This window comes from Falco peregrinus, chromosome 3 (genome assembly GCF_023634155.1).
Source record: "Falco peregrinus isolate bFalPer1 chromosome 3, bFalPer1.pri, whole genome shotgun sequence".
Lineage (NCBI taxonomy): Eukaryota > Metazoa > Chordata > Aves > Falconiformes > Falconidae > Falco > Falco peregrinus.
The window spans coordinates 84,427,888-84,445,887 of NC_073723.1; the positions used below are offsets into that span (position 1 = coordinate 84,427,888).

The 18,000-nt window shown below is 38.6% G+C and overlaps 1 protein-coding gene across 9 annotated transcripts in view; it reads right to left on the reverse strand.

Annotated features, from left to right (window-relative positions):
• CTNND2 (catenin delta 2) overlaps positions 1-18,000 on the reverse strand; it is a 679,304-nt gene that overhangs the window by 97,608 nt on the left and 563,696 nt on the right. For all 9 annotated transcript variants that reach the window (XM_055800247.1, XM_055800253.1, XM_055800250.1 and 6 more), the window contains 2 exons: positions 4,994-5,111; positions 813-998 (listed from right to left, as the gene is read on the reverse strand). In XM_055800247.1, coding sequence (XP_055656222.1) covers positions 813-998; positions 4,994-5,111 — 304 coding nt within the window. The remainder of the gene's footprint in view (positions 1-812; positions 999-4,993; positions 5,112-18,000) is intronic.

The following is an 18,000-nucleotide window of genomic DNA, read 5'->3' on the forward strand; positions in this document are numbered from 1 at the left end:
AAAGAGCTGGAGAACTACCTACAGCCAGCACAGGTCATTTGAACAAGTTCATGAATCAGTAGCCATTCTCATTGCTATTTAGCATATGTACTGATACAACATCATCTTTCCCATAATATCATTATCAGCGTTCCAGAAATTTTAAGTTGTTAATGGGAAAACAAGGAGATAAATACACTTTGAAAGTCAACCCACTTAAACAAAAACCTGTAGCACCTCAAATAACTCGAGGAAACTTTTTTTTTGTACTTCTTGTAAAAATTAAGCATTGTACTTCTCAATCTTTACTTGGTAATGATGTTAAATATATCAAAACATGCATGCTTTTTTAAAAATTCACTCATATTGCTTGATTCAGACCTGTATGGTTTTCTCTTACCATGCAGAGCCAGAGAACAAGACTAACTTTGAAAAAGTAAGTATACAAATAGAGGTCTGATGTTTGCTTCCAGCAAGGCCTCTCTACACACACGTGGCTGTGTGGGAGTACAGTGTAAACTACACGCAGGATTACATCTGAATGTTGACCTACACTTTTCATTACAAATGGCTTCATTTAATAGCCTGAGCATTTTACAGTTTTTATGGCGTTCACAGTGTACCCATGACTAGTTTCCTGGTGCACCACAGGATGTGCAACTTTTGTTACTCCACAGCTATATTCAGTTTTAAGTTCTCAGCTAATTAACAAAGGCAACTGTTGTATATTATGCATCATGCACTTTATTTCTAATACATTGCATTAATTATTAATATTTTAAATGATGGGCACTTCAACTATTTGCAATGCAGCTGCAAGTAACTTTCATTACCTGATCTTGTGATTTCTTTTTCTTCTTCTTCTTCCCCCAGCACCCTGAACTCTCTGCGTCTTTTCCATTGGCATCACCACAGAGTAATCCATCAAGTTCATCTGTTCCCATCTGCTGTCCCTGAGATGTTTCTGCAGCTAGCCTGTACGAGAGGTTCCTCAGAATGCACACACAGTTTTCAACGGTCTGAAAAGCATGAAAAAAAAAAAAAAAACCAACAAAAAAACCCCCCAAAACCCCAGAAAAAAGTTAAATTCTTCCCTTGCTTAGTCTGTATACAAAGCAGAAAAAGTATCATTGATCTTCGCACACACATTTTCTCAGCACATACATTTTCTCAGCACAGTTCTTATCTGCTCATTTCTGAGTACTCCCCAAGTAATTGTAGCTTAAGAGATTTAGAAATTGTTATGGAAAGAAATCAGTAGTCTGGACAGTATTTTTCTGGGTGTTTTCTTATTGTAATTTTTAATTTAATCCTGGAGCCCCATGTAAAACAGAAGCTGTGGTAAAAAGTGATCAAGAGAACATGAACACACAGAGAATGTCAGCGAACTCCCACCTCAGTGAATAGAAAATGCTACAAACAGAAAATGGCAATAGGTTCCGGGTCTGATTTGTATTTTCTTTTTTAAACCAGAAATAAGCTTTTTCTGGCATAAGGTCTATGTAAATTACCAGAAAAAATGGGATCCAAGTTCCATTTCCCAAGTATTTGTACCATGAACAGATGATGTTTCTCAAGTCCCAGAAGTAAGACTAGAAATCTTAAGAGTCTTGCTGCTTTTACTGCTTCTAGCCAGGCTGCAGATACCTTGTGGGCAGCCTTTCCCTTTCATCTGTTCCCCTAAATAGGTTGTGCCTTCTGTAGAAGATGCTGGAAGGAATCCAGAAATGGAGTGAGACCCAGTGGAGGAAAATTCACTGGTAATTCAACATAATTTCTGCAAGTCTAAAAGAAGTTCAGTTTAGACTTACTTGAAGCCTACTCATTTAGCTGGTTCAATTTGGTTTGACTGTCCCTAATAAGAAGGATATGAGCTTAATCTTCTGGAGGCAGGGAAAGCACAGTTAAAAAAGCCAGTCTGTATCTATCTGTATTTATTTCAACTGTTCCTAATGCTCCATGGAGATGAAAAGTGATAGTCACCACATCCCAGCTCTGCTGCTCCATTAACCCAGAATGGAATGACTGTGAGGCTTTCGGCTCTATCTTACTCTGACATATTCACCAGTGAGGCAAACAGATGGGGCTTCATTTACTTTCATATACCACATGAGTTTACGCCAGGTATGCAGTTGGCACACAGTTTTTGCGATGACATTAAGTTTCAGAGATGATACTGAACTCAGACTCATCTACACAGGAATATTTATTTATCTTTTAACATAGATGAAATTTCACAATACACTTGTACTAATTTGACATCTCCAGCTAATTACATACACACATGTACAGTAATATATATCTGGGTGTGCAGAAAGTGTCCGTAGTGCACCTTTCATATCTGAAAGCTTTACAGACTTCATAGTGGCCATCAATTTTTTAAGAAGTTTGTCTCCTATTTTACTTTTCTTTAACATTTCCATATGTGAATTCTATTCAGTCTCACTAATAGTTACTTCTGCACAGCCATAGCAAGCTGAAATTGAAGCTTGCGTTTGTGGATTGGGGTTTTACATTTTAACTCCCCTTTTTACATATAATTGTTTTTGGACTTGAAAGTCTCATGTTGAAAACAGCTAAGCAGAGCCCATTGTGAGGATGTTACTTCACACTAAAAACTGTTAAGCAAACTTCCAAGGCTCAAATGCAACTGACACCTTCTTCACTAAGGTGAACTCTCACAAGCCAAGAAAGCTGGCTCTAGTCATGCATCTGGATAGACTTCACTCCTTCTTGACTTGTACCTTTGAACTTCAGGGGTCCTTCTATTCCTCAATTCTTTTTCAGTTTCATCGTAAGAGAGCTAAATATGACTTCACTAGCCTTTCTACTTTAATAGATCAAATTAAAACTGTGAACAGAAATTTCATCAGGTAACTATGTTTAAGTCACTCATTTTTAACATTTTAACTTGAATTAGCATAGCTTTTTATCACACATTTATAAGAAACATTGCTGTTAAAATGCTTGTAATGCTGCTAAGATTTATGCACTCAACTTCACCAACACAAAATGACTACTAACAACTCTGCAGGTCCCCATCGTCTTTCCGAGTCTGCAAAAGCAGGGACATGTTTTTCAGTACTTCAGTTTTTAGTCACTAGCATTATTACAAAATTATCTAATAGGAAAATTGTCATGGCATTTGGAAAACAACACTTGTAACATCAAAAAAGAAAATCAATTTTTTGTTATCATAGCACTATTTTTTGAAACTAGATTAAGAAATGATGTAGTTATTTAAATATTAAATGTTATTAAAATTATACTCTACTTTCAGGTAAAGATGCAAGGCAAGAGGCTACACCATGGTGTTTTGTATATAGCTGCACAACTGCTTTGTCATACAGTTAGAAATCTGTTAGACAGGAGCTTCAGACTATTAAGGTACAAAGAAGATTTCTTCTCATTTCTTCAGTTTTTCCTTCATTTATGACTTAGCCTGCATTTTTTCCAACTCATACCAGCTACAAATTAGAGTATAAACAGAAGAGTCTACATTAAAAGAATAGGCAAAACAGGGATCATAACTATGCTCCTTATTTAGCCTTTTCAACAGTAAAACAATCCTGAAACAAGTTGGATCATCTACAAAGAGACTGCTGAAAAAGCAGCAGCTGAGCTCAGATTGGCTATAAACTGACTACCTTCCTCATCCTCCTCTATCCATCTCCTGGTCTGCTCCAAAGAGGCCCAACTTCTCCTTTCTGGTAGGCAAGCTGAATCAGGGAGCTTTTAAACAGTCCCCTGTTCAGCTCTTCCGAAGCTAATGAAGCTAAAAATGCTCCCGTATTTGGGGGCTGCTCTGCAGGAGGTGGCAGAGAGGGGTGGGAGTTAGCTGGCTGCAGACATCAGCTGAGTTTTGCCCTGAACCCTGCTGCAAGTGTGGTGTTTAGTGTGTGGGCAGGCCTCCTCTAATCCTTCTATTAATGAAAAACTGATCATAGACTAATGGGTTGTGAGCTTTGCTGGGCATTTTGCCCCCCCCCCCCTTTTTTTTTTTCTCCTTTAAAAAGGCAAAACATGCTGCTAGCTCAGCACCCCATGCTACAAACCTCTCATAATTCCTCTCTCCTCTCCCGAATTCATAGGCAAATTTCACATATTTGGTTCAGGCTAACGACCGGAGAGTTCTTGAGATTATCCCTCTCCAATCTATAAACCCACAGAGGTCCACAGACAACCACCTGTGAGGGATCATCTGGAAATATAAACCCAGGGGGCTTTAAAACTTGACGTAAAAGGTTGTTCTCCTGTGATTCTTAGGGGTTTGCAAATGGACCAAGGTTGCCCTAGAGCAGCAACTAATTAATTTAGCACCATATACTGAAAGCAAAAGGTATTTGAAACTAGCCTTATTCTTCTTTGGTATACGGTGAAGTATTACAAACCTTCAATTTCTAAATGCGGGACGTCTTTTTAATTAGGCAGTGCCTTTCACCTTTGCAGAAGCATGTTCATATCCTAGTACTTTAGAGGAGTGAAGCTGAGAAAGAAGTGCACCTTAAAACAGTTATTATTGAAAGTATTCATTGATCCTTTTCAATGAGCAAACACTGTTGGTTGTATTGCAAACCTGCCGATTAATCGCCCAGAATTTTTGCTTGTTTGTCTGTTTGCCTTGTAAGCCTACCTCGCTGTTATGAGCTCAGTCTCATACTGGGTACTGACAATCAATTTCAAGGTAAATCTGGCAGAGCAAGGTAAGGAACTTGACATGGAATATGACATATTTGCTCTTCTTAAACCAGTATCATATTTTCTCCTTTAGTAATTCAAATGAGAGGATGACATGCTTACCTGTGCAGACTACATAGGCCAACACAAGTGCAATACTTAATGCACAAAAATACACAGCTCAACAGAAGGAAAAGAAAAAGGAAGAGATGGGCTGAATTATGTTTTGCTAAGGCATCCCTCACAACACATTTTTTAAAAACTCCTGTCACTTTACAGTCCTGATGCACCCTGAATACCTGGATTTCTTGATCCTGAAAAGACAAAAACGACAAACCTTACTATCAATTTCACTGCTCCCCAGAGCAGACTGGATCACGTACAGCAATGCGTCTGTCAGGCCATCACACTCCCTCATTCTTCTGCGGGCCTCCTCTCCAGCAGAGCTGACATTCCTGCAAGGCAACAGCAAGAGTCACCACCTCCCCTCCAGAAACCTTCTCGCAATTAACATACAGATAAAACAACGGTTTTCTTTTCTCCTTTCATCAGTTCAGAGCTGTGAATAATGAAGACAGCTGTGAGTGAGCTCAGGAAATGTAACACAGAGTGGAACAAATGGAAGTCATCAGGTCCACCGCAGGAAGGGGCTGAGAGGCCAAGCAGCATGTGCCCGCCGGAGCTGGGAGACTCTCAGCCTACTAAAATTTGGAGCAGCTGATCATTTCTCCATTTTTATTTTTTTTTTAAGTAGGTTTTATAGCAGTGAGCAAGCGTTTTTAAAATGTGCATATGTACCTATAAATCAGACTTTAAAAAGTCTAGAGGTTCTGCCAAAGAAATCTCCTACGATTTAAAGAGCCCAGTAGTTAGGGCTCTTAACCTGAGGAAAAAATATTATCAAAGCATAACATAAAAAACAGGGTTTCCCTTTCTCTCTCATTTTTGAGAGAACATTAATGCCGCAATCTTCTCTTTATGTTGTTACTCACAAGTTGTTTTGCATTGCAAAATTTAAAACCTTAGCTTTTTACAATTGTGTTCCTCAGACAGGGCCAGAGGGCCTTCTTAATGCATTTATAAAACCGGAATTAAAACAAAATCTACTGCATAACATTGTATGTCATAAAGTTCAAAATATTGATATATGAAGAAACTAATATGTATGAATGAGCATACATAAATAGAACCTATACTTGCTAACATCAAGTCTCCCTGAGAAAAACTGCATTCAAATTTGCATAGCATTTTTGATTTGGAAATGGGTGAATTAGCAATCTCAGGATAAGGGCAAAACTTTTCACATAGTTTTCCTTGGTAGGGGAAGACAATCCTCTGCTGAGATGGCTCATTTGTAGCTCCTCTCTCCCCACTACTAAAGTTTATACAAAGGAAGAACAGAAGAGAGCACACAGCCCTGCATACTTAATGCTGATGTATGGAAATGAAAGCGAGAGCATTAGCCCTTTGGTTTGGAAAGGAGGCAAGGCACTTTCTTCCTCTTCCACCATTTTCAATTGTCTTTGCATTAAAGATGGAAAAAGAATGAGAATCCTGGAGGGGTGGGGGTGGGGAATGAATTTTAGATGGAGGAAGGTGAGACGATTTAAGGATAGTTTTCCTTTCAGTTCTGTCTTTGCTTCTACCTACTTCATCCTGTTCAGCCTCCCCATCATCTAGGGGGGGCGGAAAAAAACAACAAAACATTTTCCTTCTCCTAAAGCACCGAAGAGTTTTCCTCATCAAACAATCTTGAAACTGGACAATCTCCCAGCCCCTACAGTGCAGGTTCCTAATTGATTCTGCTCCCTAAACACACACGACTTTCCATCTATACTCTGTATACTACAGTTGTGCTCTCTCGCCCACAAGCTGCCCCAATTAATTCAATATTGTTCCCTTCACCTCTGCAGACATCCCTACAAAAAAACCATGCAGCTCAGGAGCACTAGAATGAATTCCTGTATCTCCCTAGCACACAAATTCATGCTTTCCGTCTCCTTGGGACTCGCCAGTTCACCCCACAGTACACATCAGAAGTGTGCCCTTCACAACGGCTTGCAAGTTTTGTGTTGTCTTGCTCTTCTGGCCCCCGAACTCCATACCTCTTCCCCCTCTCTCTGCTGCTGTAAGAGCAACACATGAGGAGGTCTCCTCCAGTTCATGGGGAAACCTTCTTCTGTCATCTAGGAACTGGGGTCTGGAGCGCATCAACTGGAAAAAGTCTTCCACTGTCTCTCCCTCTGAAGTAATGGAAAACTTTTGACTTCCCTTTGGGTGACAGAAATTAGAAGGTAAAATTATAGAGCATGGTCTTCCCAAAACAGTGCCTGTGCCCTGTATTTACAGGGCTGGGGACCCTGCCTAAAGTGTATTTTGAGTAGACTGCCCCCTTATTGAAGGCAACAGCTCCACCTGAAATTCCAGAAGGGCAGCACACCTAGGAAAAGCAGAGTCATGGATCTGAAAAGTGCATTGCAGGGTGGGCTGTGAGGGCAAGTGGGATTAATGGACTTCTTTTATCTGAAATTCTACTCTTCTACCCTCCAGAAAGATAGAGAGAGAGCTGCATCTAGCCCTAAAAGAATAACTGCACAAATTTCAATAGAAGGATGCTGTGGAAGTGTTCTCCCTTTTAAACAGAACTAGATTTAACAGTCTGTACTAACATAATGTGTCCAGGCTTCTTCATTTTCTGCAGTTACATGTACTGAGTGCAAGGTTTCAAAATATATAGACTTAGACACTGGTAGAAACAGAGATGTATATTCTCCCTGATTTTTTATTTAAGGTGATTTCTCCGTCTCTCTAGCATGGCTAAATGCACGTCACCTTGACTCTCCAGAGCCTGCAGACTGGCAGACTCTCAGCTCCTCTCCAAGTTCACCAGAAACTCCTGCTCACCAAGACAGCAATGCAGACAACCTTACAGTCCCTGAGCTGTGAGCTGTCTGCCTCACGCATTTCCAGCCAAAGAATATGAGGCCTTTATACAAAGTAATACAGACACACTAGGGGCACATCTTGCACAGACAATGCATTCTTTGCCCTGTGTGGAGGAGCTGTCAAGTTCAGTTCTTCTGTTCATCATCCTTCCCCATTATGCTCCAGTTGCTTTTGTAATCAAGAAGTGGATATACTGAATTCCCATGACTGCTTTTCCCGTTCTTTTAAAAGTCTCTGTAGTTTCTGCACTGACTCATAGCTACTGCAGCCCTCCCCAGCTTCGGTGTATTTATTTACATGGGAAATAGCTTCAAAACCAAAACAAATCCAAACCTTGCAGCAACATTTCAGCTGAAATAATAATTTGATTATTTAAAAAGAAATGCATCCCATTTCACCTCTGTTGAGGAGATCATTGTTAACTGAGATCTTTCACAGAAGATCTCTAATATCACCATGTTCAGGCTATGTAATTCTGTGAAAGAGAAGCAAATTCCAAAGTTATGTGATGAGCTGTTAAAGAAAACATGCTGTCATCTTAATTTTGTTACTTCTCATTGTCAACTTGAACATGCTGTAGCTGTCAGTGTGACAGAAGTAAGGCACAGTTTGTCACTTGTGAATGTACAGGTCAGTGTGCAAACCTTAAACTCGAGCATTAGTATTATCTACTGTTGGCAAAACGTCCCACTAAGTAAGTATGTATTTCTCCACTGTCAGTCTCCAAACAGATGAAACCACATTTTATGAAATGTGGAGATACAATCCACAGGTTTTCAGGAAAAAAACCAAAACCAAAACAACTTTTCTGTTGTAAAGGCAGCCCAGCAAAACTTTGAATCATCTGGTAAATTTTAATTCTTTGTGGAAGCTCTACTCACAGGGTGTATGTGAGGTGTAGGCTGACATTTTGAATCTAATTAACTTCAGAGGGAATCCAGTCCACACACGGATACCAAGAATACAGAGTGCTGAAGAATAACTCTCAGTTTAGTCAGAAGATCCCACTCAGACCTCCAAAAACCAGCTAACGTAAACAGCTTCTTCTCAAGAGAGGAACACGAAGGGCAGATGGGCATAACAAGAGCTCAGACCACGGCTCATCAAACTGCTATTTTATGAACAAATGGCAGGCTGATTTTGCTAATAATCTAGGAATGGAAAGAGAACTACAATAATCCAGCTTCAGTTTTATGGGAAGATGTATCACAGCTATCATGTCATCACCTGGTAACTAACAGGAGGCATGCTCCTCCAAACACACATAAGAAATGTCAATCCCTTGCTCTATGGATATGAAGCATGTGGCATAAAGGAATGTGCTGTGCAACACATACCTGACTCCTGTCAGCTCTGGCACTTACCTTACTTACTCAGTATAATTGGTGGGATCTGAGGTAGAAGAAGATGGGTGGTGCCACGTAATTTCTTACTCCTTTAGGGTCATTTTCCATGTGCTCATACAAACAGTGGTAGATTTTGAGCAATATCCTTATGACTATAGGATAACTAAGTTTACCTGCCTTATCCAGGGGAGAAACATTGAATTCTAGGGAAAGATCATCTAGAAAGCCAGTGTGCTGACAGACATGCCCTCTGGATGTGGGAATATTTAGCAAACTATTAATGTTACTCCCAGTGGCAGTTCTACAAGTCTCAAAGACAGAATTACAGTATCTACAGAAGCAAGTGCCCTCCTTGGGAGTGCTGAGGTCACATCAAGCAGTATGGCCATTCCTGTACCAACTACAGGTCTGCCTGCAGAGTGCAGTTCTCTCTGTAGTCACCTAGGATAATTATCGAGAACAAATAATCTGTATTTAGCAAAGATGAAACTGAGATGAGTCTTTCTCAAAACCCCATGACACAAAGAGAAAGCATGTTTAATTATCTAGTATAAGTAACATTTTTGCTAGGGACTGATGTGATATAAGAAAGGACAGACACAGGAAGGACAATATCCTAGACCAGGTAGTATGCAGAAGTTATCTTTGGTATGAAACTTCTGATGTGTCCAAAGCATACCTTTATTTCAAAACGTTTGTGTAAGAGGGACTAATCCCAACAGCCTCTATCTTCTTCATCCCTCTGCTTGTTATAATGGCCACAAAAAAAGAGAGATTTTTCACAGACAGCAGGTACAGTTTATATAAACCAAGAATTCAAAAAACTCCATTAAAGTTGTAGGACTTACGTTTACATTTCCCTGAGGATACCTAGCAAGGGAAAAGCCCTCAGGAGAATAATGAATAACTGAATTGCAACTGATGCACTGAACACTCATCTTCAAAACACACACATATATATGAAAAACCCAAATCCTTGCCATTGGCCTCCTCTATATGTGCTCTCTTATATGCTGCCTATTATTATTTGTCCGACTGACTAGGCCTTCTCCTTCAGGGACAGGGCCTTGTCTCAGTGGCAAGCTGGCATCCACAGTCCCATCACAGGCTGCAGACAATGGTGATGGTACTGTAAGCTGGTGTGCAATGTAGCAGATGATCATGTAAGATTATCTACTACATTTTCTGTGTACTTCCAGCTGTTTCTATAAGCATTCAAGCTCACTGCTGCAAGGGTCTAATACAGTAACACAGACAGCAAAAAGAAGCAACCAGCACCATGCACATACCCAGCAAGTGTGCTCACAGTCATCAGCAGTCCTTTGGCAACTATACAATTTTAAGGTCTTTTTATAATGGAGTGGACCGTGAGTCACATTGGCTTATCTGGAAGTATTCAGTGCAGCCATTGGACGTACAGAAAATAGACGAGCTGTAGTAGTTATGGTTGCTACTGTAACTTTTAGACAAATCCTAATTTTTTTATCATTATTTGTACACTAAGACTTTTTATAATCATCCCTTAGTGTTGAAAACTAAACGAGCGGATAAGAGTAGGTATTTGCCTGACAACATAAAAGTTGAAACAAAGCAGTGAGACAAAAAATAAACAAACATGAGATGTTTCATATTCATTGTCAGGAGTTTCTAAGTGTTAGACTTTTAGTGACTACAAACTCAGCTTGTTGTTTGGAAGTAATCATAAATTAAACCAGATTTTTCAGCAACTGCTGCAGATCCTCTTTGCAATTTTGCCTGATTTGAATGACAGTTCAATGCAGTATTAGCAAGATTTGCAAGATTTCTTCTTGATATATGTTCTTAGTACCAGTTATTGCCTTCTTTATGTATAAATTGGTCTTCACAGGAGTAATAATTTATCAGTCCTGCATGTGGATTAAGAATAACACAGCTTTTGGGGCAAATTCTATCTTATTAACTAGAACAGCTCAACTGTAAAGAAGCAAGACTATTTTATATCAACAAGGAATTTGGTGGCAAATCTTTATCTCTCAGGTATTCATTTAACTTTAAAAGCATACTTTGTACTTAGAGAAACATCTGACAGTGTAATGTGGATAGAGTCTTGGTTATTAACCTTTCCATCAAATGCTATGACAATGTGATTTAGCTTTCATTATTCAGCCATACCTTTCATTTTCAAAACATCAGAGCAATTAGCCTACCAAGTCAAGCACTCAACAGGTAGCTTTTACTGCTGTGCTTCTGCATGTCCAATCCTTAGGGTAAATACACTATTTTTAATGACTGCTCTGTGTGATCTGTGAAGCAATTGACTTCTAACATAATTTTTAGCTATTGTGATCTATTTTGAGGCGATAAGTGGTTGAAAAGAACATAAGCTGCAATAAATATCATAAAAGAAACTGTCTCCCTAAAAAAACAAATGAAACCAAACAAAATTTTATGGCATAAAGTATTTTTAGTAAGGGTTCATGGTATAATCAACCATTGTCTTATATAAAAGACACAAAAATAATTCTAACGCCACTCCTCCCCTTTTGCTATGCGTTTTAATTTGAACTGCAACTTCCATTTAAATACAGTGCACAGAACCATATACAGTGTGTTCAGAAAATGTTTTCTTCCCTTGAGAAGAAGCTGCTATGGTGCAGACTCTGAAGGTCATAATGGGAACAGTTTAAAGATGTCAATGTGAAGACATTTTTCTCACCTTAGAGTTGTACCATTGCCAAATGGAGCTCTATGTACGCTGAAGACCTGCTGCAGACAAGTGAGGTGTGGTGTGATACGGTCACCTCCGCCAGCAGCCACGTACCGTACTGCTGCTCACTCTTGCTCAGGGACCGAAGCAAACCCAGAGATGAGGCAAAGCAAACTTCTATTTTCAGCAGTCTTTCCTTTTTCCCCCTTATCTGAGGGAGCACAGTAAACTGGGCAATCCTAAGGCATTCGAACGGCTGCCTTTTCCACTAAAAAGCACAAGGTTGTATGAATTTAAATAAGAAGTATCAAGTATACTTCAACCATGAATCCTGCTTCAACATACACTGTACTCAGTCAATAGCACTTTGCACATCTTAGGAGGCCAACATTTGAATCTCTAATGGCAGCATCTGAACTGTTCACTGTTACCTAACTGTGCCATAACCATGGTATACAGCCTCTCACTTTAAACTCCTTTGGTCCTTTAGGACTGGAAGAATGTAAAACCAACAGCATGTTGAAAAATGTGATAAACTATAAATAATAGCAATAAAATACAGAAATAGTGGACATAGGATATGGTAGGGGGGTTCAAAAGGGCTGATTCACAATGCTGCTTTTGTACTTTGAAGATGAAATGCATAAGCAATAAGCACATTAGATAAGGGACAGATTGATTTGTAGTATTTATTTCACTTTTCAAAAGACTTTTGACAAGATCTCTAACAAACGTACTTTAATAAGAATAAGCAACCATGGGAAGATGCACGAGTAATTGTTAACATATAGGACATAAATGGCTAGTTCCTACAGTGGAGAGTAGTCACCAGTGGAGTGATTTATTCATAACCTATCAGAAACAGCTGATGAACAATGAAATGAAAAGTTTACTGAAGATTCTACGTTATTCAGAGTAGTAAGTTAAGTGGTAACAGGGAAGTACTGCAGGAGTTTAAAATTAATGTACATAAATGTAGTGACGTACATGAAAAAAAATATCTCATCTATTCCTGATTGTATTTACAGTATGTTGGGCTCAGAACTGATCACTGAAACCTTGGAATCATCACAGCCATCCATTAAGAGATAGCTTGATACTCAACAGCAGCCAGATGAGCAAAATGGACATAAGGCATATAACGCAAAAATATAAAGTAAACTAAAACAGAGTATGCCACTGTACGCACTGTCCTTATTGTGGTGTGCAATTCTGACCAACTTAACACAAACGCTGGTACAACCACATTGTTCCCTGCACCTGAACTGACTGTTCCAGCATTGGCTCAGGCACTTCTGACCTACAGATTTGCTTGCCCCAGGATACTGCAGCTTTTAACGTTTTCATGGACGCAAGAGCAACAGAACAAATCCATGGCGAAGGATGCCACTGAGGCTGGTAAATGCAGGTATCGTGCCAGCACCCAGAGGACTGCATGGCCTGCAGGAGCGTACCCTGAGGAAGCATTACTGATCTAACTTCTTCCCTGGTTACCCACGCTGGTCACTGTGTGAACTCAAAAATAATGTATCAGAAGCTTCTGCATTGTAAAGTTGCCTCTCCTCTTTTCTGCGTTTTCCTGCTCAGATTGTTATCTCATTTAGAACAAAGTCATTGATCAGACATAAATGGTTATCAATTAACCTCATTCTACCTCTTATTTATCAGATTATTTTCTTCAAATGCTTACAAACTGCTCTGTTTCGATGTTCTTAATTGCCTTCCTCTACATTACCTGTTCAAGCAGTTTCTAAAGTATTAAAATTCAGGTTATTTGTTCAACATTTCTATGTATACTTTTCTCCTCTACTAAAAGATGAAGTCTGTACTTGTCCTGTCTAGCACTGTGGGAAAGCCTCTGTCTTCCAAGAGCTGCATTAGCCAAAATATTTCCACAAGAAAAAAAAAAAAAAACACTCCACTTTTCATTTTTTGTAGGCTATATTCTCAGGAAAAACTCGGCATTACAACTGCATTCATAAGCACACCTAAAAAGAAGCAGGCAAAATGCTTTAGAGTTCAGAATAAGCACCAACGGAATATAGACTGCCTGTAAAAGACAGTAATTTACTAAGTGTTTACAAATATTATTTTGACTGTATTTATCAGCACGTTTTACACTACTGAGAGCACATTATGAAATCCTCTGAATGTAATTTCTCTAATACGATTTTCATTTTGTAAAGAAAAATCACTCTCGTTCAGCCAAAATTTTAACACACACAAGAGCTGGGGAAGAAGATTTTCTTTCATACCTGAAGCTTTGGAAAAGTAATTTAGCCAACTTCATGTTGTGTGTGAAATTTCTTGCCATCCTCTGGTATATATGACCTTGTTTTAGCTTAAGAAAAACTAGTGTTAACAAATGAGAACAGAAACTCTTGGTTTTGACAGTACTTTCCCCTGTGACTTATTCCCAATGTAGCTCATGTGCTTTTCAGATGAGCCTCTTTTCTATACGCTCAGAAATATTTTGAATGACTGAGCTGATTATGATAAAAGTTCAACTTCAGAATCCAACATGGGGCCAAAATGCATTCCTGACCTAGTTCGATGTTCTACCTGAAATTGTTTAGTCCTAGCAGGAACATCCTAGCTACAGAAGATATAGTTGTCCCTGGAGTAACAGAAAAGGACTAAACAGTTAAAAATAAGCATGATGCTTTTCGCAAACTGAGCAGTTTGCTTATTTAATAAAATTCCCAAAATATAAAATCTGTGGAAAAGTTTCACAAGTATAGTTTTTGGAATCAGGAAAAAACTGCCATCAAAACCCGCAGAAAACAGACTTTGGGTTATGCTTTTTTGAAGTTTATTTGTTAAGTATCTTGCTTTCTTAAAGGACCAGTTTGTGATCTTTTCTTCCCTCTGACAAGAAATTATGAACCCAAGAAGTTCTGAGAGTTTGTACTCTCTGGAGTCATTGTCTGCTCCATTTTAATAAGGCACTTAGAAATGGGTCTCCAACACGCTCAGAAGTCTTTGCTGAAAGAATACGGCTGTGCTACCCTACAGAAGGAAAAGGGAAAGTGACCTGAAGCTCAGTGTCTGTATTTAAACTTTCTCAGTCAATTGACTGTCTTGTATTCCAGTGAGTCTCAACTGTTGTCCATTCATTCTCTTAACTGTTCATTATAAAAGAAAAGTGTGTTTTAATTAGTAAATTATAGCTCCCTATCTTGCTGATGTTATTACTTGGGTCTCCTTTTTGGTTCATATGTACAAATGAAACATGAAGGAGTCAATCTCCCACACAAAACAGGCAGCTTAAATATCCACTGAATAGTCTGTTACGTAGGAAGAAAGTCCATATGCCAAATAGATGCATTGGCTGTGTATTTGAAGGACCTCCTAAAGTTTTAGTCACATGAATTCAGTTGAGGACAACCAAGCCTGTGCAGTAAAAAGCCCTGTGGCACCACTGTCAAATTCCTTCTAAAAGATGATGCAAAAAGACGTATCTGAGACTTAGGTATAAAACCAGTTATCTTACAGTAAACTGGGTGGACAATTACATTCCCAAATAAGTAGACGCTTTGAAATGATGACAAGATAAAATGATACCTCCTCCTAGCTTGAGGATATACCAATGTGAGCGCGTGCCTATGCAAACATGAAAGCTGTGTCTTAAGAAAAAAGAAAAATAGAACTTATTTCATAGATATTAACTCAGAATAGCATTTGTTTGTGAAAGCAAACTACTTTAAAACTTGGGACAGGATTTCACGACACTGTCGCTTTGGTTTCTTACTCTGTGTTAGACAAGCATTCTACTTGGGCTAAGTGACAATTCAGATGTGACTTTCCAGCTGTACAAGTATGAAAATAAATAATTGCGTTCTGGGTTCCATTTTGACAAAAAAAAATATCTATTTTTTATGTTCTAATTTTCACTTTTGCATTTGTTATGCTGATTTTTAAATTTACATTGTTCTCACTAAGCCAAAACAAAGAGTTTTGATTCAGGTATTATAATATATTGCATATTCCTCTCACACACTTCAGTAGGCACCTAAGCTCAGTAAGTCTGTTTGCATGTGCCCTTGAGTTTGAAACATTTACAAGTATTACTAGTAATGCACTTTCTCTCAGGTCTTATTAAATCAAAATACTGGAAAGTTATACAGTTCTTTTGCTTTGGTTTTAGAATCAAGTGAAAAAAGATAATCACCCAAATCAGACCATAAACAATGTAAATAGTTATATTGAGCAGAGTTAACAGTCTGAAAATCCTATGAATAAAGATGAGGTTCCAGAAAAAAATATATGACTTGTAATAAGCAATCTTATCAACGTGGAGGAACAAACAAACAGGATCATGATTGTTTAAGTCAAATGATTCCCCTAACCTACAAAGCAATCTCCCTGTCACATCTGAGTTCCAAGTGCCTTCCTGCATCTAATTTACAGTCTTGAAAAAACATTATCAGTGCAGAGCCTTGAGAAGAAGGGATGGTAAAACAGCTTTGGTTGTTGACTAATCAAATGAGCACAATTAATTATAACACCAATCGGTTCATTACATTATTAGGTTCATCTCATTCATCAGCTACTTACAAATTTTTATACCGAGGGTAAGAAGTCACAAAGCAGAACACTCATTAGAATATCAGAAAGTATTAAACACTACTCTTGAATGAAATAAATTAAGTTGCAGCATATCATAGAGAAGTAGTCAAATGCTTTTCAACTGTGTGTATACTGGTACTCTCAGTGAACTGACTGCTATGGACATTTGTGTGGCTAGAGTCTCTCTCCAAACTTGAGAGGCCTCTTTCTTGTCTACCAAACTGAAAATCCTTAGAAATGCTGTCTTATCTCTCATTTCTCCCCGTTCCTAATCTAGACTAGTTACTAGTGTATTAGTTTTATCTTTTGTTTTATGGTCTATATTACCGGCACTTCACAGTTTTCAGTTAGGCATCTCAAAATTCATTTATTATTTGCTTATGTTATTTCTTTCTAGTCACATAATTCATTATACGACACTGTTCCTGTGAAATTGCATTTTACTATTTCTAGAACAATCTCTCCCCTCAATTTTCTTCTTATTATGCTTTAGCTCCATTAAAAACATCAAGGTATCTATGCTGCTTCCCACTCACAATGTTATGATTTTTAAAGCTAAATACCTGTAAAAAAATCTCATTATCATAAATTGCCTAATTGTAAAAAAAACCCAAACCAACAACATAATGTGATGCATAATAAATTATAATTCGTATGCTTTGGCTAAATGTGCCTTCAGCATAAGAAATAAATATTTATGTTCACGTCCTATTTTCATGACCGTTAACCTGAAATTGCCAGAGTGTGTATCCTACCTCATATTATGTCACTTCATCATATCTCCAAGCGGCTTTATGTGCATACTGAGAGATGATGAAAGAACTGACCCTCTAGCGTGCCCTTCAGCCTAATGAGTCATTGTGCATCATTGCTGCTTGAAATAACCTGTAAAAAAAGAAGGGAATCACTCTACTACAACCCTACTTATCTCCACCTAGTCCATGCCATATAAAACGATGAACAAACACTCTCTGCTACTAGCACTATTGTCAATGCTCTCTGCCCCTTTAGTGTATACCCCAGGGGTGGTGTCTGACAACTCGGCTCTCCTGCCGAAACGAACGTCTTGCAAAACCCTACGCTGCCCTGTCTCAGTGCCTGACTCTGCTGTATGTCACAGTGATTGCTTAGGGGACAGAGACTGTTTACTGTCCAAGATTTCATTTTTCCCTTTTCATTTTAAGACATACCCTTTGAGTCAATTCACTTGTTCCTGTTAAACTAAACACCAAATTCAAACTTCCCATTGGTGCCTCAAGATGCTCATGAAACTCTTGCATGAATAGCAGGCTCTCTTCTTCTACTTTGTCATTTATTTTGCCAAGAAATGCACTATTATGCTTCCCATCTGCAAATGTATACATTATGTTACTGTATTTACTTCATCCTGATTCTTTGTATAAATTGAACTAAAGCACTTGTATGCAGTGAAAGAAGAGGACAAACAACGCCCCCACCCCTGCCCCTTTCCTCCCTGCAGAAAACTGACTTTGCAGGAGCTGTGGGTATCTGAGTAAAGGCTTCTGCAGAATCATTGTGTTCTTTATCCCATAATAATTTTTATGCATCCTGTTTCTATCAAATCTCACCTTACATAAGGGTTTTACTATACATTCTTTGGGCCAAGGGGCAAAGTGCATTTGTTTTAAAAACCCGTATCAAAGAAAGAGTTGGGGAAGAATTATGGAAACTGAACAACCGAAGTTGAGAACTGGTTTCAAGTATAAAGTTACTGATGCTGTGGCAACCTTCACTCCCAATCTCTTGATAATTATTCCTAAATTAAGGTATTTCTGC